The sequence below is a fragment of the Bactrocera neohumeralis genome, chromosome 3 (genome assembly GCF_024586455.1).
Source record: "Bactrocera neohumeralis isolate Rockhampton chromosome 3, APGP_CSIRO_Bneo_wtdbg2-racon-allhic-juicebox.fasta_v2, whole genome shotgun sequence".
Classification (NCBI taxonomy): domain Eukaryota; kingdom Metazoa; phylum Arthropoda; class Insecta; order Diptera; family Tephritidae; genus Bactrocera; species Bactrocera neohumeralis.
In genome coordinates, this window is record NC_065920.1 from 9,723,887 (window position 1) to 9,751,295 (window position 27,409).

At 35.6% G+C, this 27,409-nt stretch overlaps 1 protein-coding gene across 1 annotated transcript; it reads right to left on the reverse strand.

Annotated features, from left to right (window-relative positions):
* On the reverse strand, positions 1-26,992 carry LOC126753152 (phospholipase A1 member A). The gene is made up of 5 exons (XM_050464355.1): positions 26,864-26,992; positions 23,545-23,913; positions 1,433-2,143; positions 1,189-1,357; positions 1-394 (listed from the first exon to the last, which is right to left on the reverse strand). The coding sequence occupies exons 2-5, from the start codon at positions 23,696-23,698 to the stop codon at positions 283-285; spliced, it is 1,146 nt and encodes a 381-aa protein (XP_050320312.1). The 5' UTR covers positions 23,699-23,913; positions 26,864-26,992; the 3' UTR covers positions 1-282.
* Positions 26,993-27,409: the final 417 nt, after the last annotated feature.

A 27,409-nucleotide genomic window follows, 5' to 3' on the forward strand; every position in this document is an offset into this window, starting at 1 on the left:
TTTCGTTACAAATTCAAAACCAAAACACTTTTTATATTTCATTTCCACCCTAATTCATATATACATAATTCCATTTCTACACTCTTAAACCTTTAAAATTAAAACTGTTTGAAATTTACAATATTTAACATAAATACATTAACTGGTACACAGTGAGAAAATACCCAATTCTATAACTAAAATCACAAGTACGCACTACTTTTATACAAGGAAGTTATAAATTCTAACTAAATGATTTATCATATTTTATATATACATATGTATGATTTTAGGTAGTTGGGATTATCTGCGCACGCCTTGATACTCGCCATTGTTTGCGGAGCGTCCTTTTCCCGGAAAGCCACGCGCATAGGGTGGTTTGGCATTTGTGGTCACGTAGTAATTTCCTCGAGCTCTGCAAAAGTATTGGAAATATAGAATCATCTGTGGTGACTGCGTAAACCTTATAGCATATTATTTCACTGGTTGCACTAACTGAATCATACTGAAAAGCAGATGGGGGTTTTGAGTTGAGACTCAAGGTTTTACTGACACGAAACGGAATGACTATCTTGGTATTGACATCGGCAGGAAGTTATGTTAGATAGATGAACCGAAAGGGGGTTGCTTTATGCAAAGCTAGGCTATTAATGTCGTATGATATTGATAGGGAACTTTCTGTACTGTGATTTCGGGGTAAAAGTATCCCATCTGCAAAGCGAATAGGGTGGAAATAAGAACTTGAGATTGCTTGTTTTTATAATAGAGTAATTCCGTCAAATATTATAAGAACGAGTAAAAATGGTTTAAAAACTTATATTCAAAATTTACTTCGAAGATCTCTCAAGTAAGTGTAAAACTCGAGACTTCGAGAGGCTGTAAACTATTCACGGATCACTCGATCGAATTTGGAGGATATACTTTACCTGGTGCGACCATCTACTTATTGCTTGGAGACATATTTAGAAAACATGAAGAGACAGACATTTTCAAAGACTATTAACAAAGTTGGTGTGAGTTCAAATAGAATTAAGGAAGCAATGTTAAGGGAAACCTTTCACAAAATCTGACGAAAAACTTCGTTCCACCTCAAACTCGACATATTACACTGTACAGCTTTCCAAAAACTTTTCCCTTCTGATTTTTTCTCAGCTTGCAATTTAAAATGCTCACAACCATTCTTCTTATTTGTGTCTACTTTTTACTTACTCATGCGAGACATGTTCGCCCATCAGCACATAATCCGAATCCTTGGGCTCACACCAACCTATCAGATAGGTGAAGAGATTCGGACAAGGACCCGCATAGAAACCACGCGTCGAGGTTATGGATTCGATGAAGTACGGTGTCACCTTCGTATGATCGCAGGCTAAGGTTTCTGCACAAAATCAAAAAACAAATCGACAAATAAATAATAATAAGCTCCAAACAAGAAAAAAGCACTGAAACCTACGAAAGAGCGTCGCTGAACCCACACACGCCGGCTGACGCGTGCCGCCGTTCACATAAAAGTCCGCATGACCACTCGAATGCCACTGACCCAAAATGCCGGCGCCAGTATGCAGCACATCGACAAAATGCGCATCGCTCGAGTCCAAGTCGCGTGAGTTGTTCGTGCCCGCGTAAAAGAAAATGGTCGGATCCAAGGCGGTAATGCGACCCAACTTACCTTCGTTCGGCTTCAGATAGTTCGCAATGAGTCCGGCAATATGTGCGCCCACGCTATAACCGATAAAGTGTAGATCATCAGGCCGCACACCACGCGGATGACGCGCCAAATACTTGACCAACTGTGAGATGCACAAGCTGCCAAAACGTGGCGCCCATTCCATTTGGCTGAGACACGGCTCCTTCACCGCTTCGGCATAATCTACAATAATGATATTGTAATCGCCGACGGTAAAGTAGGCCTCGCGCAGATCCGGACTGGGACTATTATTGCGTCCGCCGCCAAAGCCATGTATGATGATTTTGGTGGGATGCCGCGGATTGAAGTGCGTGTAGTAGAGCGCATTGTCGTCCAGCACATCGATGAATTCGGGATTCTGCTGTGTGCGTCGTGTGTAGAGGTAGAATTGTATCTTCGGATGTGGGCAACGATATGGCTTCTCCAGGCACGAATCGGTCACGTACACTTGATTCGTGTCGTTCTTACGTTGTGCGACTGCAAAGATGAAGCCAAACGGGTTTAATGCTTTGTACTCGTATGTGGTTAGTATGAAATCGATGATGATGATGATGATGTGTGTGTGTGTTTTGTGAAAATATGAGTTATTATTTGAGAAAATTGCACACTTTTCCGTTATCTGAACACTTTCACATGTTACGCAAATAAATGGAAAACCTTTTTATCTTCAAATCGTAAAAAAATATGTTTTCTTTGTGATAATTTGTGCGTGTATTGAATTACATTTGTTGCATTTGCAAATCATAACAATTAATTGCGTGTCTTCATAAGCCGTTAACTCGTTTGATTCGTGTGGCGCCAAATTCCCAAACAACAATTTATGCAGTTACTTTTGTTATTGTTGCCGTTGCCTTGAAGAAAATTTGGCGGAAGTAGTGGATTCACACTTGCCAAACGGCATTGCAACGAGACGATAATGCATGCAACATGCCACTCGCAGCATGCCACAGCAAATTAATGCGAGTCAAGTGTTAGTGCTGTAAGCTTTGTCATTGTTAAACCGGTTACTTTTGACCGAAATTTACCGTTGTTTATTCAGTTCAATATGCGGAAGCGCTGCCTTCGTTTATTCGAAAGTGGAATTGCGCTGGCACAAGTTTAATATTTACGATTTTTTTGCTTGATTGCAAAAATTTAGCTTAACTTTTTTGAATAGAGGTGTGTTTCTTGGCTATTCGTTTTTAGAAAATACATGCACCATTTTAGAGCCTTAAACATAGAGAAATGCTCATTCTTAAATAATGTATAGAATGTCGAGAGTTTTATAGCTTAGGATAAGGCGGTTAAATAAAGAGAGAGGTTTGTTCTTTACAGCTGACTTTAACGAATAGAAAGAGCTTGAATGTTTTCGTAGTAGGAAGCACACCCAGCGAGAAACTTCGATTTTTTTGTTTGGATTTTGATATCTCAAATAATTTTTGAGGAGTTGCAACTTGAAAAAGAGTAGCCGTTCATTTTAGTCAGCTTCATTATTTTATTTTGAAACGCCTTTTTCTGAAAACTGCATTTTTCAAGTTTGCTGAGTGATTACTCATCAGACATATGATCAGATAACTGAAAATTTTTCAAGAATATTCTGTATATAAAATGACCTGCCAAGTTTTTGATTTGGTTAAACAGCAAAATACATCAAAAACATAATTTGAATTTAATAATCTTCCACGTTTTTTTAAAACATTTTGTCAATTTTTGGTTATTTTTCGACCGTAAGCCATTGTACACCCCCAGAGGTGATCTGGCGACTGATGCATATTAAAATTATGGAGGAAACACTTTTCCACCCTGATAAATGACAGAGAAAGCATAACACCTGGAGATGGAGAACCCAATATACCCAGATATTGTGTCAATTCCACAGCTCAAAAGCTACAGAGCAACCTGTTGGTGGGGAGTTATACTTTTGAAAGTTATTGTTACCTCAAATCTGTTTCATTTTAAGCCAATTTCATATCTCTATATAAGATAAGATAGATAATGGCAAAAAGGTACTTTAAACTCTAACAATTTGGTTCAATACTATTTTCTACCAAGGATTCAAGGATGAATCCGAACGCAAGATTTTTGGAAGATATAGCAAATCTTTTCTTGCGTGAACATCACTTCATTTAAAAGACAATTTAATAAGACTTAGACTATAAGTCAGCACCTAAGCCATTAAAAAAAACTTACTTACGAGGATCAGTAATGGTTTTTTTTAATAATTAAAGATTTCAGGAACCCTGAAATACTTGGAGTTTATCTGAATACGTTTTTTCTGCAAGTTTTGTTATATTTTTATATTTATATTCTCGACTTAATCATGGATGCCATCGGAATTTGACAAGTAGAAAAGTAGTATGTGACAAGATCAACTTTACGATAACGGCATTCTAAGGTCAAAACCATGAGCAGTCTAAATTTAGTGAATGTCTGTCGGCTCATAAGTGCCCATTGTTTCAAAAAAGTAGTGTAGGGCCTTGGCATCAACCGCATTGACTTCATAGGCACTACATTTTATCAAACCAATTTCCATAAAAATATTACAAGTGTCAGTGCTGAGAAGCGCTAATGTAAATCGTAATACAAACAACACCAACAACATATAGTAACAAATTACATCATCATCTTCACCTCATTGTGCCTCAAACAACATATTAATCACCGACATCTAACTTTTTTTTTGCGCAGGTCGAGCAACTTGAACTCTGCGCAGGTTATCTAATCACATAGAAATGCAACGCTTCCTTAAACAAAAAGTTGACAAATAGCAAAAAAGTAAAAATAAATGAACTAATGAAAATGCAATTCACAGTCCAACGAGCAACACAGTCATCGCCATTGGTGAAGTTGACAGTGACCAACGGCCCGCATACATACATATGTACATATGCTGCATCTATGAGGCTTATATAAGAATACCAAAAACAAAAAGTCATAAAAAAAGCCATTAAACAAAGCAACGCTACAATAAATGCAAACTGAAGCTCATGGCAACACTAGCGAACAACAACAACGTGATGAGCGTGCTTAATGGGCAATTGAAAAGTAATGACAACAACATGCATGCTCATACAGGTAAATAAATATTTATGTACATAGATATGTATGCATAACTGTATGTATGTTTGTATGGGTGTATTACATGCGGACAGCCGAAAAATTGCCATAGACAACTCACTAAGCCAAACTGGCGGTCACCATTAAATAGTTATCCGCCACCTACAGTCACCAACGGTAGCAATGTGTTGCATTTGAGAGTTGCACCGTGGGCTATTTGCATAAATTGGTTAAGTGGAATGAATGTAAGGTTAGGTTTGGTTTGATGGCTTGTCCAAAGACATTAAATGGACTACGAAATGCAGTCCTTTATGAAGCCAAAAAAATAGTACTCCAGTAATTCGAACTTATTAGTCAGTAAAATACCTTGGGGTCGATAAAAATCATTTAATTTCTATTCCTAGCAATTCGGTAGAATATGTGGTGGGACAATCAAGAAGAAAGTGCTGAGATGTTTTCACCTCGTCTTCTTCCATACAGCTTCTGCAGTTTGCGGTCTAGTAAGATTTCAACCTTATGGCCTGAACGCCGAAGGAGCAATGGCCTGTTAGGACCCCCAGAACTAAGGAGAGGCTAGCCTTATTGAAGGAAAGAACTGACTTGATCTCTGCGCTAATTGACACATGGTAGCGTGGCACTATCCAAGTTGCCGCGAAGCCCAGCTTTTAAGCACCAACCCGTTCCCATTCTATTGAGAGCGGAGCTAGGGTAGTTTTTCTGACTGATTAATCAGTTTACAGTTGTCTGTGATTCCGCCACGGCCTGGAACCCATATGAGTCTTAAAAAAAAATGACCCAGCTCTGGACGCACTTTTAGATTCTCTAGCAATTTTCTCGACCAAACGCCTTCCGGCGACATCTATGGGCAATAAGTGCCTTAGTTATAGTGGACCTTAGAGAACTACACTCCTGATGAACGCTGCTCGTTGAACGCTCTCCACCTCCTTGTGTAGTCTTTTCTAGGGCCCAAACATCCCATACATCATAATGAGCTTGACTATGGGGTCGTAGAGAAAGAATACTACTTGCGGTGATTAATCAATTGCCAATGGATGCTCTGCAACTGTGCAGGGCAACTGATGCCTTTTTGGTAGAGTGAGTCGATTAAAGGTAGGCCACATATTTTGCAAAGGAGGCGACAACATGACCTATTCAGCGTAGCCGCTGTCTCTTAATTAGCTGAATTATGTCAATTACTATGTGTGTCTTGTACAGCTCATCGTTTCATCGAATGCTCTTGAAAACTCGTAATATCGACTCATCATATGTTGTCATCGTCACTTGGAAGTGGCTAGAAACGACTCTTTTATATATGGCTCAAGGAGCTCACGACTTCCGGTCTTAGACCAAGTATCCTCTGGGTAGCCAAAAACATCAGTTTGAAGGCGAGCTAAAGTGAGAAGGCGAAACATACCCTCCCCAGCGTTGTGCGCTGGGTTAGGGACCTGCCACGTGAAAAATACTACCAATGAAAAGAAAGAAACAGCCTCCGATAAGTGACCTCTTTCTTAACGACTAAGCATCTAACACAATTTACAAATTTTAAAACTTTTTTGCAATCTCGCCCCACTGTCCATCACCCGGCGAGACGTTGAAATTCCACGTGAGTGAGCAGCAAAAATTAGCACAGCAGCCAAAAGCGGCTGCAATTGCACGCACACACACACAAAAACAAACGCAAAAGCACAAAATACTGGCAACAACAATATTTCGTGTCTCATACAGTTACCAACTAACGGCTTTCGTGGTTACTGCCGCTCCGCAATGCTTCCACCTACCAATGGTGCTGTTGTTGTTGGTATTACAACGTTGCGTTTCGCTCGTAACTGGCATTTCTGCTCGGCTACACTCTGCGGTAACGATGCGATGTTGCAAGAAGCCGGCTGATCCGACGCGGCGCACGCGAATGAAACGTTTGTTGGCTCATTTTGCGCTGCAACTCTTGTGTTTTTTTTTCTATATTTTGTATTACGTTTTATTATACCCTGAACAGGGTATATTAAGTTTGTCACGAAGTTTGTAACACCCATAAGGAATCGTCGGAGACCCTATAAAGTATATATATAAATGATTAGTATGTCGAGCTGAGTCGACTTAGCCATGTCCGTCTGTCTGTCCGTCTGTCCGTCTGTCTGTCTGTATATATACGAACTAGTCCCTCAGTTTTTAAGATATCGTTTTGAAATTGTGTAAACGTCATTTTCTCTTCAAGAAGCTGCTCATTTATCGGAACGGCCGATATCAGACCACTATAACATATAGCTGCCATACAAACTGAACGATCGGAATCAAGTTCTTGTATAGACAACTTTCACATTTGACAAGATATATTCACGAAATTTGGTATATGTTATTTTTTAAGGCAACAATGTAATCTCCAGAAAACTTGTTTAGAACGGATTACTATAGCATATACATACATAGCTTCCATACAAACTGAACATATAGTTACTATAACAAATGCAACTGTAAAGGGTATATTAGATTCGGTACAGCCGAAGTTAACGTTTTTTCTTGTTTTTGTTTTGATTATGTTGTTTGGCTTTTGGTTTGCTATACTCGAATTGTTGGTGTTGCAGTTGAAGTAACCGGTACCTGCTGGCGTCTTCAACAGTTCAATGCATTTATGTTTGTATGTATGCATGTAGTTTGTGTGTGTGTGTGGTGACAGCTTGAGTGGCATTTGTAGGTGTGTAAGTGTATGCTACTGTTGTTACATATGCGCAGTGCACAAATTGTCTGATTTTCTTATAAAATATTTTTGTGGGGTTTTTACACATATATTGTGTGTATATGTATTTGCATGCAAATATGTGTGTGTGATTTATTTGCATCCAACGAAAGTCAATGCTGTTGTCGTAAGTTTTTTTTTTATTTTTTCAGCCGCTGTCAGGTTTTGCTTGTCTCCTTTGTTTTTGTTTTTGTTTTTATTCACTACTATTTACTTTTGCCAATTTCATTACCATTTCTTTCGCATTTTTTCGCTCATTTACTTTTACAACACTTTTTATTGCACTCGCATTTGCTTTGAAACCAAAAGTGCATATATTAAGCACCATATATGTACATTTGTATATATAAATATACATATCTACATGTGTGCACAATTTAAGCCTTCATGTAGGTATGTAAGCGATCTTGTCTTCCGAGCGCATTTTCGGTTTTTGGTAAATCACTAATGTTGAAATGTAACATAACAGTTACATAACAGTAATAGTGACCCACAGATTTAGTTCAGCGTTGCAATTTGGCAACTAGGAATTCGTTGTTATTTCATAGTTGGCATTTCCTGGTAGGAGAAATAAACATATAAGCGGCATACCTCGTGTGAAATTCAATATACCATTGTTTTTCATATTTCGATAGTTTATATCATTAAAAAAAGGGAGATCCCATAATCTACACCAACTACCGTGATATAAGCCTCCTCAACATTACAAACAGGGTCTATGGAGCGCACTATGTGAAAGACTGATTCCTACCGTCAACAAACTGATTTGACCTTATCTGTATGGTTTTAGACCTCGAAAATCTACAATCGACTAGCCAAATCTTGGAAAAGACCTGCGAAAGGAAGATCGGCACACATCACCTCTTCGTCGATTTTAAAGTCGCCTTCAACAGTATGAAAGGAACTACCTGGTTGCCTCTATGTCTTAACTTGGTATCCCCGTCATCACACTGTTCACTATTGACACTCACAACTTCGAAGTCGTAGATAAATTCTTACATACTTAAATAAATTTAACAATAATTAATATATGTATTTATAGCACCCTTCACAAGTAAAAAAGTTTCCATACAAGAGCTTGACTTTGAGCCGCCAGTTTGTGTGACAGCTATTTACATGCCATAGTGGTCCGATCTGTTCAATTTGTTCAGAGATTTTAGCGTTGCTACTCACAGCAGCATCTTCTTTGCTCATATGCCTTCGGTAGAATCGCTGAAGAAGAGGATCAGTGAGCTTTTTCACGAATGGATCGAAGCTCCATGGAAGGTTGGAGAAGAAGTCTGCTGTCGGGAGCTCTCTATCAACTCTTGCTTTAGACTGCCAGAGGACTGTAGCGTATTTCAAGCAGAAGTGTCAGCTATCAAGGCAGCAGCAGATGTAATTTTCCAAAGTGCGGTATCCTTGAGCCGCTGACAGTGATTTCAAAGCTACTCAAAAAGAACATGACCTAACAATGTTATTGTTAATGTGCTTCTTCTATATTAAACTTGACTGGGTACTTGGCCATAGCGGAATCGTCGGAAACCGTAAAGCAAAGCTTCCAAAAAATGGCACCCAGACGCAAAATCCATGAAGATGAGAACGAATAGGAGTTCCCGTGTCTTTATGCATTTGGCGGCTGGAACTATGGCCTCAGCAATGGTCAGTAACCAGCTCTTGTAGAGTTGCGAAAGCCCTCTGGCTCAAACTGGAAAGAAAAAGGCTCATGTCGCAGTAACGTTAGAACACTGTGCAACGCGGAGAGGATAATAATTTCGACGCAATCTTTCAAAGTTGAAATGAGGAAGGTGAGTTGGAAACATCTAAGCACTTTCTTTTCCACTGCCCAGCTGACGCCAGACTAAGATTGAAGCATCGCTGTTGTCAAACTTTTTTCGAACCCGCCGAATTGCCTCGAGTTGATATTAGCTGCCTCAATAAATTTGTGGCAATCTCTAGGCGTTATACCGATATGCGACGCCCTTTTTAATACATCCGTAGGAGTTCTGGGTATTTACGTAACCTAACTGGAAATTAACCTCGTCTGAAGATATTTCGTCAAAGGTTCTCCACATAAGAACTTGATTTAGATCGTTCAGTTTGTATGGCAGCTAAATGCTATAGTGGCCTGATCGGCGGCTCCGACAAATGAGCAGCTTCTTGGAGAGAAGTGGACGTAAGCTAAATTTCAGATCGATATCTCAAAAACCGATGCACTGGTTTGCGTATATACAGACAGACAGATGTGGCTTACTCAGCTTAGCTCGACATGCTGTTCATTTATATATATTTTATTCATTTATTTATATGTATGTATTTTAAATTCCTTATGAGTGTTACAAACTTCGTGCCAAAGTTAATATAGAATGTTCTAGGTATGAAGAACTATACGCTCGCTTTGGGATAAAGTTTGGCACTTCAATAGTGAACCCTACAAGTTTTTGAACCACTTTGACTGAACTTTGGCGGATTAAAATCTGACTGTGCTGGTGATAGCAAGGGCAGAGAGAGCCTGCATTTACATAGTAGAGGCATTAGGCAGAAAGCTGCTTGGTTCAGAGCGCAGAGAGACAAAGGCGGTTTGTATTTGCAAAGGATAGATCAGGCAGAAAGTCTGCTTTGTTCGGCCAATAGTTTTTTCAGAATTCAGGGCGCATCTGTTTTGCACTGAAGCTTATAACTTCTAGCTCATTTCTTCTTTGAGGCGCCTCCTGGAGAGTTTTGTTTGCGGCGGTCTCCAAAACTCAGCGCTGTTGGTTGTAAAATTAATTTTTTTATAAATTTACATTGATTGTTTAAACTTTTTTAAGAAAGATATTTCATGTAACACACAACTCTTACATACATAGATTTATTAAAAACAGCCACGTTGTGCAATAGATAAAGATGCAACTTTGTCATCTCTGACTGCCCAACCGACCATAAAATTGCCTATGCGCTTAAAATGCGGGAAAATGCACACACACACACAGACATGTGCATTTCTATTTCATTAAATATTGCGCAATTCGTTGAAATTGCAACAATTTCCATGTTGCGATTTTCAAAAAACCACTCTTGCAACATTTTTCAACTGACAGACGTAATACATACAAACGCACAAATTATGAACTGTTATGTCACGACGATATGTCACATGTGTATGTCTGTCTGTTCGCATGTTTGTACCTACTAATTGCATTTGTTAACTCCATGTCTCACTCGATTGCAGTTCGATTATGACAAAGTACCTCAAGCGTACATTGATTTCCTTCTTGCTTGTAAGGCTGGACTGTAAGGCTAAAAAGTCGATGAAGTGAAAAGAAAAACAACTAAAAAAAAGTTAGCTCATAAACGCAACTTGCAGGAAATTTGATGTGAAATACTTGCAATTACTCGAGGCTTATTAATATGAAATCAATTGTGACTCGCTTGAAAAAGATTGTATGTAATTATTTATGTAACGAGTTAGGCGATTGTTATTATTAGCTGACCGAGTTTTTAAGTTTCCTGCGCACATTTTTGTTGTCATAATTGCATGTTGCAAGAAGTGCTTTTTTGTAGTTATTAATTCAAGTTGCAAGAAGCGCTTTAAGAAACGTTTTCATTGGGTTTTATTTGGAATTTATTAGTAGGAAAACTCGCTCAAGCAGTTGAGCGCAAATTGGCTGAGCAAACCATTTTTCGATATACATATATTCATAAGTAAGGAAGTACTGAGTGTAGATGTAGCCGAACATTTTATACTTTCGTGAATTAAAGAGATATATGATAGTCGAAAAAGTCTTTTCGTATTTTGTCAACAGTTGCCGTTGCAGTCGTATATCTCCAAAGCTACCAATCACATTGTGTCAAACCATATAGTGTTGGAAAGGTGAGATCTTAAGCATCATTTAACCAAAAAAAATTATGCAAAAATTAGTAAAAATAATGAAGAAATTCGCTATGTTTTGAACTATTGGTATAAAAAAGGTAAGAATGCTACGCAAGCCACGAATGAAATTTTAAATGGTTCACTCGCTTCCGTTCTGGAAATTTCGATATGAAAGATGCACCTCGCTCTAGTCGACCTATCGTTGAAAAAGTCTATGAAATTATAGAAAAGATTGACCAGGACCGTCACATGAGCAGCCATGACAACGCTAAGAAATTTAACATTCATCATTAAGCGGTTTCAACCATTTAAAATAAGCTGTCTACAAAAAGGAGCTTGATGTTTGGGTACCACATGAAATGTCTGTGAAAAATTTAATGGACCGAATTAACATCTGCGACTCTTTGCTGAAATGAGATGAGATCGAACCATTTCTGAAGCGAATGGTAACAGGAGACGAAAAATGGATCAAATACGACAATAATGTGCGAAAAAGATCATGGTCCAAGCATGGCGAGGTTCAACAAATGGCCCCAAAGCCAAATTTTTTTATTAGTCGAATTTTTTTTCTAGGTCGGTATGACTGTCAGTGACATTTGTGCCAAATGTCCCATCAAATGATTGGCTTTCTGAAGTACATAAAGAGCATTCGGCGATTTCGGCGAATTATTCAACAAAAAAGTTCAATTAAATTTTGTGAACGGAATCAAATTTCTGGTGCCAAAATGTTCAAAATGTTGGAAAAGGCCTTAAACGAGAATTGTTTGTCGCGAGCAAGTATTTTCAGTTGGTACAAATTACTCAAAGAGAGTCGAGAACGCGTTGACGATGAACCACGTCCAGAACGGCCATCAACTGATGATCAAAATGACGAAAAACAAAAGAAATGAAGCATAAGAATCGATGATTAAAAGTCAGAGATCTTACTGGCATATTGGAATATCGGAGGGATTAGTGAAAACCATTTTCGGCCTAAAAAAAGTGAAAACACGACTGGTTCCAAAATCACTCAATTTAAAAGAAAAAAACCAGCGTCATCGATTGCATTTGAGATCAGTAGTACATAGTCTTACAATTTCTTGCTCATACTAGTATGTAACTATTTCTGGAAAAGAAAACAGAAATTTCATTAAACTTTTAAATTGAGGAACTGTTCCGTTAATTGCCTTCCTTCATAAAATAATTTAAGCGGATGTTACAAGTAGCGTGATTTTTTCGTATTTCCACAACACATTCATAAATATTTATGTGAGTTTACGCCCACTAAAACCAGCTAAAGCTAAGCCAACCGATAAAAAAAATATTTTGTAACAACAAAACACAGTTTTCACAATTTTTTCTATGCAATCAACACACATTTATGCAGGCATGCATTTGTTGGGCATACAAAGCCGCGTTCAAGCGCTTGCTAACCACAACAATTTTATTAAAAAATTCATTTGGTACAACGAGTACAAGCGATTAGTGCAAGTGAAGGCATATTTCGGATATTTGGTTCAATAAACCAAAGCAACCGGACACGCGCTATGCTTGGAGTTATTAATATGCCTCGCAAGTGTTGGTTCGATTTCTACGCTTCAGTTGGTGATAAAATGCGGAAAATCGAAAAAGAGAACAACAACAAAATGTAAAAAAAAAAATGCAAAAAAAATTTAAAGTAAACGGTAATGATTAGGCGAAGTTATTTTTTTTAACCCTCTGATGCACGTAAAAAATTTACTCCCTTTAATATCATCATTTTCTGGCATGGAGACTGGCCGATTATTGAATTTTAATAGACTGCAATCTTCTAGTGGAAATGTAATATTTCAAAGCAACTAAAAAAAAAATGTTTAACCAATTAATAATCATGGCAACCCTATTGCAACTTTTGTCACTGTGTGAGAACATCCGTTGAAAACGCGCAGAATTGTGGAAGAACAATTCATGGACCTCACATGATGATTACAATACAATACAATTTAAAGCCATAAACGCAATGAATACCATCGATCAAACCACCGTATTCACCAGATTTGCCTCCCTGTGATTTTTTCTTGTTCCTCAAACCGAAATTTCCGTTCCGTGGAACCGGTTTTCAGTCAATCGAAGAGATAAAACATTCCCTGAAGGAGCTGAAGGCTGAATATTTAGTTTGAACTGAATGTAGACTCTGAATGAGATTTCTACTAATGAAAAGACAGTTCATTCTACAAATGTCACCAGCCATGAGTTGATTGCGTACGCAACTGGAAGTGGCTTCGGCTACAAGGTCCGAACAGAGACTTAATTCTGGTACCACGGGGAGCAGTAAACCCTTAGAGTTTGTTCCAAACTGCTCATTACCGTTGGATCTTTGGGGATATACATATGTACGTGGTTCCTGGGGCAAACTCAAAAGCGGACGGAACTAACCTTGTGTCAGTTGAATGTGGAGTAGCATTGTGGCCAAGTGTCGGATTTAAAGTACGGCAGAGATTTTGGAAGGGCCTCAAACCCGACCAAGGTGGAATTTATTGTCCATTCTACTTCACCAATTAGTAGCAAATAATGCTTTCACTAATGAAAGCTTTGTTTTGAACCGCCGATCTCTTGAGCACCATGGGGTTAGGCCGTCAACGGTAGGTACGCACGTTAAACTCAACCGATGTTGGCGTCAGTCCCTTCGTGCGTCTGTCTGTATATACACGAAAAAGCCTCTCAGTTTTTGAGATATCGATCTGAAATTTTACACACATCGCTTTTTCCACAGCGGTTTATTGGCCGTTCCGATATCGAACCATTATAGGATATGACTGCCATTCAAACTGACTGATCAAAATCTAGATAAGAGATCATTTTATACCCTTTATGCTATAAGAAATGCTGTTGTGAAGGGTATTTAAGCTCGATGCCGTCGAAACATAACATTTACTTTTAAAATGTAATAACATGAACGAACCAGCTTAAATTGGGCGGCAACACCAATTTTATTAATTTCAACAATTTAAGAACTTAATTTGTTTTCGAATAAGCCATTATTTACCAGTTTTTCGGCGAATTATTAAAACAAAAATACAACAAAGATCAAAAAAGTCAAAGTAAAGGAATTTATTCGCTGCCTTGAACCTCTCCAAAAATAATTGTGTAGTTATTTATTGTTGTCAAACTAAATACAGCGTTTATGTAATTAAAAAAAAAGTACAAAAACTGTATAAATTATGAAAAGTTCTTGAACTCGAGCAATTTGTACAGAAAATATTGCGCAAGAGTTCAACGACAATTAAAAGTGAACGTGCGCCTGTAACAAGCCATCAGAAAAAAGTGAGTTTTCAAAGCAGAGTTGGAAGCACAATTATCAATCAAATATGCGCATACCAAGTTATGTACATATGTTTAAGTATATATGTATTTATTTTTATTTATGCTTTGTTGGTAATTTAATTGTAGTGTGCATTCATGGTATACCAGCATAATAGCCCCTGTGTGTTAGATCCACCTTGACACTCATTTACACCAAATAAAGTTAGTAAAACAGAAAAGTGAAAAAAAAATATATAAATAGCAGACAAATTAATTGAACCATAATACAACTCTGGTTACAAGCGCACACGGTCGTCCTAAGCAAGCTGGCGAATGTTGTAGGAAAAACAAAAATAAATTGTAAGGCACATAGGTGCTTTTATACATATGTATGTATATAATAGGGTTCATGCCAAGTGAATGAATGACTACAAAATATATTTTAATTAGTCGCTTCAGTGTTGACAAGGTGCGTTACGCATGCGCATTTCACGAATTTGGCGACTAAGGCTATGCGTATAGTGGAGTGAACAGCGAAAGTGTGCAAGACTAATAAGCAGATAAAGTCGACAATAATATTTTAGATAAGCGAATTATAAGGAAAACTTTTATTGTAGTTCGGAAAATTTTTTTACAAAATATAAAAAAATCGCACGTAAAATATATGGGAAAAGTAAAATTATTGGGGCATCTAAAATAAAGAGCTTGTTTACTTGGGATCCTTAATTATGACAAAAACTGAAATTTCATGTAACGTTACAAAAAAAATCAACTTGAGGAAATATTAAACACGCTAATTTATATGTATAACCCTGGGATGCATTTTGGTAATAAATATTGAATATTTTTCTATGCAAATTGACAATACAATTATGTCAAATATTTTTCCAAGTTTCACTTAGATTAGACTAGAACCAAATTTGAGGAATGCGCTGCGACCTATGGTCTATTATGCTCTTTCCTGTTATTACAACAGCTCGTTTAACCTAGACAATACCCTTGTATGGATGACCTGCCATGTAATTGCCTGAAACTGCAAAGCCGATAAGCTAATCAAAAGCGAGTCGGTTTTCCGATATCTTCTTGTGTTCTTGCGTCAGGCCTGAAGTTATTATTGTAGTGGCAGAAAATCTGCAGATTTGATAGTCCTTGGCCTGATAAAAATCCGGGTCCGTTCCGGTTACGTAGACCCGTCTATCGTGGGAATGGAGTCATCTTGTCACTTTCTCCGCCATTTCTCGGCTTTTGTCAGACTAAGATTAATTAGATACACCTTTGGAGTACCCAGCGATATGGTTGGGACTGATATTAATCACCTTAAAAATTTGTTGAAAACTCACAACGTTTCGTCGATAGGGTTTGTCCGGAAAGTTAGAGGACTGAGTCGATAAAAAAAAATTTATTGAAGCAATAGTTACAATTCTTTAAAAACTTTAAAAATAGGCTCTTTCTGTATCGTTGCAGCGCTGCCAGAGCGATTTCCTTATTGTTTGTGTTTGTCGAAGTCGCAGGTCTCCCAGCTCGGTCTTCATCAGCGACCTCTTCTCCCGACCCTCCAAAAAAGCCTGGTGCCACCGAAACACACCACTTCTTTCTAAAGAAACTTCTGGGTATGCCTGCTTGATTATATCAAACGTCTCTGTGGCAGATTTACCGAGTTTCGTTAGCTAGGAATGTCCTTTACCGAATCCAGTCGGTGCGCGTACGCTCCAAAGTACCGTCGCAGCTGAAGAAATTCAGTCCCATTACTTTCCAGACAAACCCTGTAAGAGGATCTTATCCACTTTTATGAGTTTATGGGTAACACAAAGGACAAATACCTATCCAAGTGAGGTTGATTGTTGTATCAACCCTACGACCTAACCTATCAGAACTGAGTTAAACAAAAGTGCTTTAGTGAAGCTTCTGAGTTATTGATTGTAATATGTTCTCTCACCGGATTTAATTGCCCAAAAGCCTAACTCTTTCTTGAAATTGCCGATAATACAGGAGTATGTGCTCAAATGTCTTTGCTTTTTAGTCAAGGAAATGACCCAGATCCGTGGCATCCTAATTTGTAAAGATGACACCGCAGTTTGCAGCGACCCGTATAAAATTCTACATACAAGCTACCGTAATTTGTTTCTTTGAACTCGTTTTTTAAACCTTTTTGTTCCGAACACTCCCCGAAATCGCCCCAAGGTCGAAACCCAGATACTTGTTGAAAATGGCGTTTGCTACTAGCCCTTTCCTCTTTCCGTAACTCCACTCGTAGAGTGCTGCCAATAGTGAAGAACGATTCCAGTTCTATGCTACTGGTTGCCGCAGTTTCATTTGGATTGCAAGCAACCCAAGATTGGCATTCGACCTCAGCAGAAAAACACTAAGACCGCATTCTCTCCATAGATAATATATTAGCAGGTTTGGAAGCTTTTGGCTAGGGCAAGAAGTAAAAATTCCTATTTGTGGGCTTTCCAATCGAGTCAAATACAAGACCATCTCTAACACTACAGTATAAAGGCTTCGTCTAAAGCCAAAATTATTCCAATATGCTTGTATCGGTTAAACAAGGCAGTTAGTTGAACCGTTTATTAAATTTTGTATGTCACGTAAATTTTGTATTATAATTTGGCTGACCTTGCGATAATTTGGAATATTAGATATGTAAGTATTTCAACGATTTCTGTGGAATGAAGACACAAACTTTTCAATATGCAACTCTATACATATCCCCGTCCTTCATAACTATACAAAAAACAAAAAAGAAAAAAACAATAACAAAAATTAAAAAAATAATAAAAACAATAACAAAAAGAAAAAACAAAAATCAAGCAAAAAAGCTAAAGCAATAATAAAAAATCGAAGAGTCCAAATAAAAAAAAAACATACGTACGAATTATGAGTGCAAAAGTTTAAAAAAAAAGTAGCAAGAGACACTATTGATCGGGAACACCAAAACATAAATAAAGCTGCTTACATTTGTAAATACAAATAAAAAAAAACCGCTAATTTTTCGTTTCGTTTCTTTTGTTTGCCATTTGCATCTCTTTTTGCTTTGCCTACTAACACATTTTGTCGAATGCATTACCACGAAATTCCGTCTCGCGCTATATTCACTGAAGCTTCATAAACGGTCTGTCAATCGGTCAATCCGCGTGTTAGTCCGCTTGTCATTGTTAAGTTGTGCCCTTTTATAGGCTTGCGTTAAAATTTTTATAGTTTTTACTTTACATTTTTATTTGTTTTCTAATTTCGTCTGCGCACAAATTCGCATGTTTTGTTATTATCTGAAATTCCATCGTTTGTCGTCACAAACGCACAATGTAAAAATTCGTTTAGTCATTGCTGAGCTGATTGGTTTGGTTTGCTTTGCGGACTCTCTGCGCTTCGTTCGCCGGAAAGTTTTCAATTGGTGGCTTATGCAGCCTGCTTTTGGTAAACCCAATTAATAAATATATTCAGTAGCAATGTGTTTATTGATTATTAAGCTGTTGTGCGGAATGTGTTGCCAAAACATGGTGTTTCAAGGATTTCTAGAAAATGCCGTGCAAAGTGAAGTGCAAAGTGCCTGACAAAACATGATTCATGTTTATGATTATAGTTTTTGAGCACAAGATAACTTAATTTTAATAACTTTTTAATTGGAAACAATGTTCTATAAAGAAATATCTGTCCACTTATTTCTGGAAACCGCATCTATGATAACACCAGTAAAAATGTAATATAAAACGATTATGAGAAAATACATAAAATGAATGGATGTGTCTACCAAAACTGTTCGAAAACTGATACTTTTTATATCATAGTAAGAGCTCTTTAGCAAAATTAAAAACAGCGTTTGGCGCAATCAATTAGCAGTCCAATCTTTATCACTTCCTGATGGCATATAGCACAGACTCTGGTTTTCAATGCTAAATCTTTAGATCAGCATTTAAAGTAAAATATAATACATTCGGTTTAATATTATTTAAACTTATGGTAAGCTTGAGATGTCGGTCGAATGGTCGAGAAGATTGAGGGATCTGACCCTGATAAACACAGATACATAGCTTTAGTTATGTTTTCAGAACCTTATGACTTATACAACATAAAACTTCTACCTCTTGATTCACTTTAGAGGTTATTCATTTTAGAGGTTATTTTTCCACAAGTTTGTACCATTCAAAAATCAAAAGATAGCACCCAAACATCTTATGATAAGTTTTTAAATAAAAAATAATCTGGGTTGGATTAAGCAAACGAGAAACCTTAAAGGGCCCGAAAAAGGCGATTTTGAGGAATTAATATAAAAAACTAGTGTACCAAATGTATCGCTGGGATTCCTGCCTTCTCCGTGGATTACTATAAACTACTATAAGATATTGTTCGTACAATGACTTACCATAAAAAAGAATCCAATAAAAAAATTTGACATTTCGGCCTGTCGATATTGTTCGTTTTGAGAAAAAATTTTCGAGGATTACTCTCGGTCCTGTGTTGATAAACGCCAATGACAAAATTGGTTTGCGAAATTTCATACAGCCACTTTCGATCCTGAAAATGCACCACTTCCTGGAATGTCTCTTGAAGTTGATATGACAACAACAACTCGAAATATTTTGTCCACGAAGGAACGAAATTCGCATCATTGCCGCGTTAACGACGGTGTTTTGCTTATGAAACTCAAAGAAGTGATCTAGTTTTGAAGTGCAATGTTACTGATGATGAAAATTGGGTTGTTTACGATAATGAAAAGGGTAAGAGATCATGGTCTAACAAGAATGAACCATCTCAAGCCACTTCAAAGACCGATAGTCACCAAGAAAACGGTAATTTGTACGTTTGGTGTGATTTCAAGGAGATCGTTTCTTTGAGCTTTTGCTCGAAAATATCACGATTAACTCTGAAGTGTATTGAGATCAGCTGAACAAATTGAGTAATATACTCAAAAAGAAGATGCCAGAATTAATCAATAGAAAAGATGTAATCTTCCACCAGGATAATGCAAGACCTCATACAAGTTTGATGATCAGGCAAAAGCTTTTGCTGCTTGAGTGTGGCTACCACACTCACCATATTCTTCAACTTGGCTCCTTCGGACTATTACTACAAAATTTTTTAGATGGGCGAACTTTCACCTCAAATAAGGACGTCAAAAACACTAGGATCATTTTCTTGCCTGCATGGGTCAACAATTTTATAAACGTGGGTTCAATTTCTCGTCCAAAAGATGACAAAGGGTATTTAATCAAAATGTAGCATATATAATTTCATAAAATGTTTAAAATACATTAAGAAACGAAATTACTTAGTAAACAACTTAATAGTTGAAAAACTTGAAAAATAGCGTCGACTTTTAATTTATTTATATTTTTAGCATGACTTGGAAAGAATTAAAAATTTAGTTAAGGAAAATAAAATTTACTCCATTCACAAGCAACATACTTATGTACATATGTATATATAAAACCTAACAATTTTCAAAACTACAGTTCAAACTTCAAAGCTCAGAATAAACAGCCAACTATGTAAAGTCTAACATTTCAAGGTTACGTTACGTTAACACGTAAAAATGTATTCTTTCGATTCTTTCGTTTAAGGAAGTCATTAAAGATATAATAAAACTAAAAAATATGGCAACTCGTGCAAATAAATGGGCTAAATGAGAAGTTTATTGCAGTTTTAAGTGAGCCATTTGCTTTATATGAACACTAAATGAGTTAATTGCAAAACTATTTTTCTTTTTTTTTACTTATTATGTACTTCAAAGTGCATATGTATGTATGAATTCCGGTGTGTTTGAGCAATAATTTTAGTGGTGCTACTTTCAATTTGTTGCACAATCAATGAAACAGTGGTACATACATACATATGTGCGAATTTGACCAAAATTTTAGCAGAAATGTGAGGAATTGTATACAAGTATGTAGGTACACATTAGGGTGTGTAAAAAAATTTTTTGCTAGATACTCTTAAAATTTGGTTGTTAGACAGCTCTAAGAAAGTATCTCGAAGTATGAGAAGAAAAATTCATATACTACAACACTAACTGGTTTGCAATTTTAAATGATAAACATTAGGGTGGGTAAAAAAAATGTTTTTTGCTGAAATTTGTTAATAGACACCTCTAAGAAAGAATACCATGCGATAAAAACATTCCTCTCTTTTGACCCACCCTAGTACATTTATTTCTTTATATGCAAATACGCACAATGTATGTAAGTGGGTTCCTATTTTTAGAGCCATAAAGAGTGACATTGCAGTTTGTGGAAATATAGGCATACAAATATATTTATATATGTTAATATATAAGCAAGTGTGTTCCATTATTAATGGGAATTTGTATGCACTGTTGGTATTGACACATACACTCATGCACATAAGTACGCTGACATAGTTTGCTTGAACTTTTGGGCAGGTGCTAAAAAGAAAGTTGAAATCGATGTTTTTCCCCGTTCGCTTTTACATTGTTTTCGCATTTCGGCACATTACATGCAGCCGAGAAAGGAAAAAAAAATGAAATGTGCCCAATTAACAGATGACTCAACCTGAGTAAGGGCAGTGCGATGCAAAAATAACCTGAAATTATTTAAAACGAAAGCGATTTAAGCAAATTAAGCACTAAATCATGAACTATAGACAATAGTGGTCAATTTAATTTGACAACAAAAATAAAGATGATATTATTAAGAGATGAAAAAAGAAGCGCGCTTTCTTTACACTGAGAAAAGAGAGGGCGAAATTCAAGAGCAAGGCGAAAATGTACTCGAAAAGTTCATGCCAAGGTAGTATGAAGGCGAGTAGCGGCTTAGCAGTAGATTAGTAGTCCTTAGGCTCTGCTGGATTATAAAGTTATGATCAGAGAATGTCTTGGAAAAGTGGAATATTCTTCTTTTTGATGTTGACAAAAAAAAAATATATTTATATTTTAGAAAAGACAATCGAGATCAACACAAAAACTTCTCTCTCCTAAAAATCAAAAAAAAATTTCAAAATTTTTTAATTCAAAAATTTTCAAAGAAACTTGAACATGTTAACACCAAAGATCACCCAAATTGACATAACATCGTGTTGGTTTTATCACCGTGACTATACAAATCGAATACATAAGTACCGTACCTCCCTACACTTCATAACATAAGCTTCGGCATTTGAATGCTCAAATCTCAGAGCCAATAAACCAGCAAACTGTTAATCGGTCATTTAAGGCAAACATTTGTTGTTAATTGAAATGTTAAACAGCGCTACAACAAAATTGAACACATTATGGGTGTATTAACAACAACAAATAAATTGCGAAGAGTATGAAAACAAAGTTGAAAGGAGGAAAAAAGAAAGGGCAAACATAAATATTACATAGCCATGAAAGTAAAAGTTTTTTGGCGCAGACGCGATTGAAGATGTTGAAGAAAGATACGGCGCGAAGTGACGCGATAACGGGGAATAAGGTTACCAGGCGAAACAAAAAACATAAAATGATTAACTAATAGATATAAGGTGAACTGTTAATCATAAACAATTTTACGAAAAAAAAGAAATTGGAAAAAAACTATGCAATGTGAAAAAACAGAGAAATTAATTTTTTTTCAAAATCAAAAAAATTTTTTATTTTTTTATTTTTTACATTGTTATAAAAAAATTAAAAAAATTAAACCAAAAAAAAAATATTTTCGCTCTTTTTTAATATTAAAAAAAATTATGCAATGTCAATAAGACATTTTTTAAAAAAGCTTTTTTTAAAACTAAAAATTAAGCAATGTGAAAAATATAAAAAAAATAAAAAAAATTTTTTTAAAAAAAATTTTAATCAATCATTTTTTATTTTAAAAAAAAAAAAAAAATTACTTTTTCAAACAAGTTTTAATTTTTGAATAATAATGTGAAAAATATAAAAAAATATATTTAATGTAAAATAAATATAAAAATATTAATTTTTTTCAACATTTTTTTAAATATTTTTCACATTATTATACAAAAGTTATAAATTTGTTTGAAAAAGCTATTTTCGTTTTTTTTTTATATTAAATTAAAACTTTGATTAAAAGATTTTGTCAAAAAAAGATTATTGTCTTTTTTTACGGTTATTTTACATTAATTTTCTTTTAAATTGTTTTCTTTATTTTTTTATATTTTTTACATTATTATACAAAAATTAAAAATTTTTTAGAAAAAAGTTATTTTCGTTTTTTTATATAAAAAAAATTATGCATGTGAAAAATATTAAAACAAATTAAGAATAACTTTTTTTATTTTTTCGTTTTTTTTTATATTTCAAAAAATTATACAAGTTAAAAATATTAAACATTAAAAAAAAATATTTTTAGAATTAAAAATTAAAAAAAAAATTCAACTTAAAAATTATTTACCGTTTTTATGGCCATTTTTAGCTTTAAAAATAATTTGTTTCAAAAGGAAATTTATTTTTTCTAATATTTTAAATTATTTATTATTTTCTCTATTTTTAAAAGTAAAAATTAAAAAAAAACTTAACTTAAAAAATTATTTTCCGTTTTTTATGGCCATTTTTAGCTTTCAAATTAATTTGTTCCAAAAGTAAATTAATATTTTTTTTAATATTTTATGTAATTTATTTCTTTTTCTATTTTTTAAATTAAAAATTTTGTTTAAAAAAATTATTTTCTTTTTTTTTTTAATATTAATAGTATAATTTTTTTTTTCAAAAAAATTTTAAAATTGTTTACATTTCATAATTTTATTCAAAAAAGTTTTAATTAAAAAAAAACTGTTTCAAAAAGAAAAAATTTGATTTTTTTTAATAAATAAAAAAACAAAAATAATTTTCTTCAAAAAAAAATTTCAATTTTTTTAATTTTTTTATTTTAATCGCGGCATAAGAGAAGAAGCTTCGGAATTACTTATATACCAACATTTTTTTCGTCAAAAGTCGTTCAGAATAACAGAAAAGTGTGCTTTTCGTCAGAATTCTATTTGAAATTGATGCCAAATGTAATTATATACTATACACACATATAGTATATAAATGGTGCGTGTGCGTGTAATTGCGATTTTATGTGCTAACTATAATTAGCTAATACTAACCGGCGTAGTCCGCATGACAGCTGAGTAGCAGAATAATGTGTAGCAATAATGTGGCAACAATGTTGGTGTTGTATTTGCGGCAAATCAACCACATTTTATATAAATTCGAGGTTTTATGGCGTTGATTCTCACAAATATCGTTGTGTGTTAGCATGGAAATTGTTGCTATGATTTATTTTTTTTTTTCTTAATACTAGTAATTGGTTTGTCAGATGGCCCACTTAGAATTAATATTTTTTTATTTTAAATTATTCGTCTCGATTTGAAGGTAGCGAGAAGTGTTGTCAGCTCTTTAATTTCAGTATGCACCTTTACACTATAAATAATTGGTTTCTGTTTTAATAGTTCGAAGAGTTAGAGAAAGAACAGCTGCAAGTAATAAAGATTCTGCAACAATCAAATCAACTATTTTAATTTGATAATAAAAACCAAGCTCAATCAATGTAAGCAATTCTCTATCAGAACCATGCTGTATTATGAGATTTTTAAACCGGGAGAAAGAATAATTGAAAACGCTACGGGCCAATAAGTCATCAAACTGAAGCAAATGATTGGGGAAAAATCAGTAATTTGCAACTAGACATGAGGCAATAATTTCCCTTAATAACAACTCGGCCTTTGTTACAAGGAAGAATGAAACCTTTTTGGAAAAAAGCAAGTAGGAAATTTGGCTTTACAGGTTTTATAGCCCAGACCTTCTTACTATCATTTGTTCAGGTCAATGCGGAGCGAGCTCACTAGAATAGGCAAACAAAAATTGGCGTAAATAATTTCTGTCTGTCAAGAGGTAATAGTTCCTTGGCGTTTGTTATCACGATTCACTTCATTTTGGTTTTGAAATCCGGAAATCCGTAATGTAGTCTTCTTAGATGAGGCGTTTAGAGCTTAATGACTTCGTCAAGAAACAAAATTGTCGCTATAGTAGTATGATGCCATCATGGGCCGTTACTATAGTATCTATATTATTTTTTCTGGAAGTATATTAAAACAAAGGTTTACGCCAATCAACCAGCAGCGCTCCAAAAGCACGAAGACAACATTCAGCGCTCTATAGCCCAAACGTTACACCGGGTCTTCGAAAACTGGCGTAAATGGGTGAAGATATGCTTACGGAGCAGTGTTAGCCATTGGGCCGACAGTTTGTTCAAATCGTAAATGGGGTAAAATAAGTTGTGTAACAAAAAACAGAAACAGAACTCATTTTGACCAAATTTGAGTGTTTTATTTCATTATAATATCACGTCGAGCTTATTAGTAGACGTTTTATTATTGCCTTTTATTGTATATTTTTTTATATTTAAATATTTTTCTCTATGTTAATAATCCAATTTATTTTTTTTATTTCACAGTTTTCTTTACTTCATTTAATCCAATTATATGGATATATCTTATCACCGTTATCACACAAAGTATTTCACTTTCGACTTCGTGGAGTTGTAAATACGTAATCCACATTTAAATACCGTTAAGTAACTGCAATAGCACTGTAACCACTGATAAGAGACAAACAACACGCTTAGCCGACGCAACGTGAGTTTTGGTTTAGTAGTCCATCACTTTTTGCCGCTCGACGCGCCTTTGCCATGCCAATGACTTTTATGGCCCACGGAATGGGGTTAATTAAAACGAGCACACGGCGGCGCGGTGACAGCCAGATTAAGGCAATTCGACGTAATATAGTTGATTTCCATTCACAATCAGCCAAACACAAGTATATATATATATAAACTGATACATATACTATATATATGTGTATATATATTTCTTATTTATAAGTATGTATTTGTTTGCAAGTTATTTAAGTTTACAACATAGCGGCCGTTTGCCTTAACTTGGCCGTGTTACACTTTTTCAACATTTCTATTTGTGCATGACAACTACAACTTCAACTGCAACTACAACTAAAACAACAAGCGCATGAGCATAGCACACTTAAACACAAAAATTTATAAAAACAATTATGTAACAGAAGGCAACGCGCTACTTTATCACTGTTAATAGTTCCCGGCGCTTAAACTTGAATTGTGTATGTCTGTCTGTCACTTGGTGGGTCAAGGTACGCTTATCGCGACGCTTTGTTTAGGGCACTCTAGCATAACAGTTATCACGATGCGGCACACATACAGGGAAATACGCATGAAAAAAAATGTTTATATACATGTTTGCGCATTAGGGTGGGTCGATTTGCAGGGAGAAAAAAAACGGAACAATTTTGTATGTGGGAAATGTTCTACGGTTTATTTTGAGCAACTTTGTCAAAAAGACTATGTGTCTAAAACCATTTTCAAGCCAGCGATTTTTAGGCGAAACTTTTTGAGGTTTAAAAAAATTTATTCATCAGTTTTTGACACATCTGAATGAAATTGAATACGTAGGCGTATTTCGATTTTCTATTGAATATTTGTCGAAACCGGCCAGATCGGACAACTATATCACACATCTCCCATACAACCGATTATCCAAGGTTTTAAACTTCGCCTAAAAATCGCTTGTTCGAAACCGCGTTGAGAGCCACAATCTCTCAAACAAAGTTGGTCAGAATGGTTCATAAAAAAGTTCTCACATAGTGATTTCATAGAAACAAAAATTATAGAAAAAAATCGACCCGCTCTAATGTAGGTTTGTAGGCGTTTAAGATCCATAATACCTTAAACAAAGTTGGTCAGAATGATCCGTAGAATATTTTTCGGATAACAATTTTATATAAAAAAATTTATAGAAAAAATCGATCCGCTCTAATGTACATATGTTTTTAGGCGTTTGAGACCCATAGTCTCTTAGACAAAGTTATTCAGAACGATCCACACAACATTTCTCACATAGCGATTTTAAAGAAAAAAAATTTATAGAAAAAAAAATCGACCTACACTAATGCACATATGCTTGTAGGCGTTATGTGGCTACGCGCATGCGTCTGGTTTACAACTTTTACGACTTTACACACACGCATATTTGTTTGCCGCACTCGCTTGCCTTGATGGCCACCAACCGCGATGCTGTAATATAATTTTTTGGTCATTGGTCTCTAACAATTCCGGCTTAAGTGGGCAATTTGACAGCTGGTACAACGAGTAGCCCAGAGGCTTACAGCCACTTTACCGGAGCGACGCTTCGAAAACAAAATATTTATTATTAAAATAGTTTTAAGTGTGATATTTTTGCGTTTATTATTTTTATTATATTTTATTTTTATTATTTTTAATTTATATTTATAATATTTTTACATTTTATTTTTTTATATTTCTATTATTTCTATATTTAATTTTATCATCATTTCTTGTAATATTTATTTTGCTCTTGTTTTAGTTAGTAATTTCACCTTCACCGCACTGCGGATGTGCACGTCATTTGCACTTTTCTTTTACTTTTACTTTCGCATTCACGTTTTGCCTTCGCCGCCGCGTTCACTCTCGCTTATTTTGCTTGCTGTGCCGCCGTTTCGCCTGTTCGGTGTGCGCGTTTTTGTGGCCGTCGCGTTTGCGCACTCAAAACTGTCTGTTTGCTGTCGGCCAACTTTTGCTTTCGTTTGCCTTTGCCGCCACAGCGCCGCGCTCAGCTTTGGATTGTAAGTTTTTCAATTTGGCGAAAAGTTTTCGGTTTGCATGAGATTTTCTTACGCGATGCTTTTTGCCACCGCTCAGCGCATTTTGAGCTTACAAATGTGAATTACTGAATTGCGAGCTGTGAGCTTGGCACATGCTCAAGGGGTTGTCTCGAGTGGCGCCCATCGCATGCAATGCATGGTGTGCGTGCAAATAGTAGCAAAAAACGAAAAACTTAAGCGACGAACTTGATTTTGGGGAGTGCGCGCGTACTTGAGCGGTAAAAACCTTATGAGTGTTAATGAAGTTGATAATATGTTTGT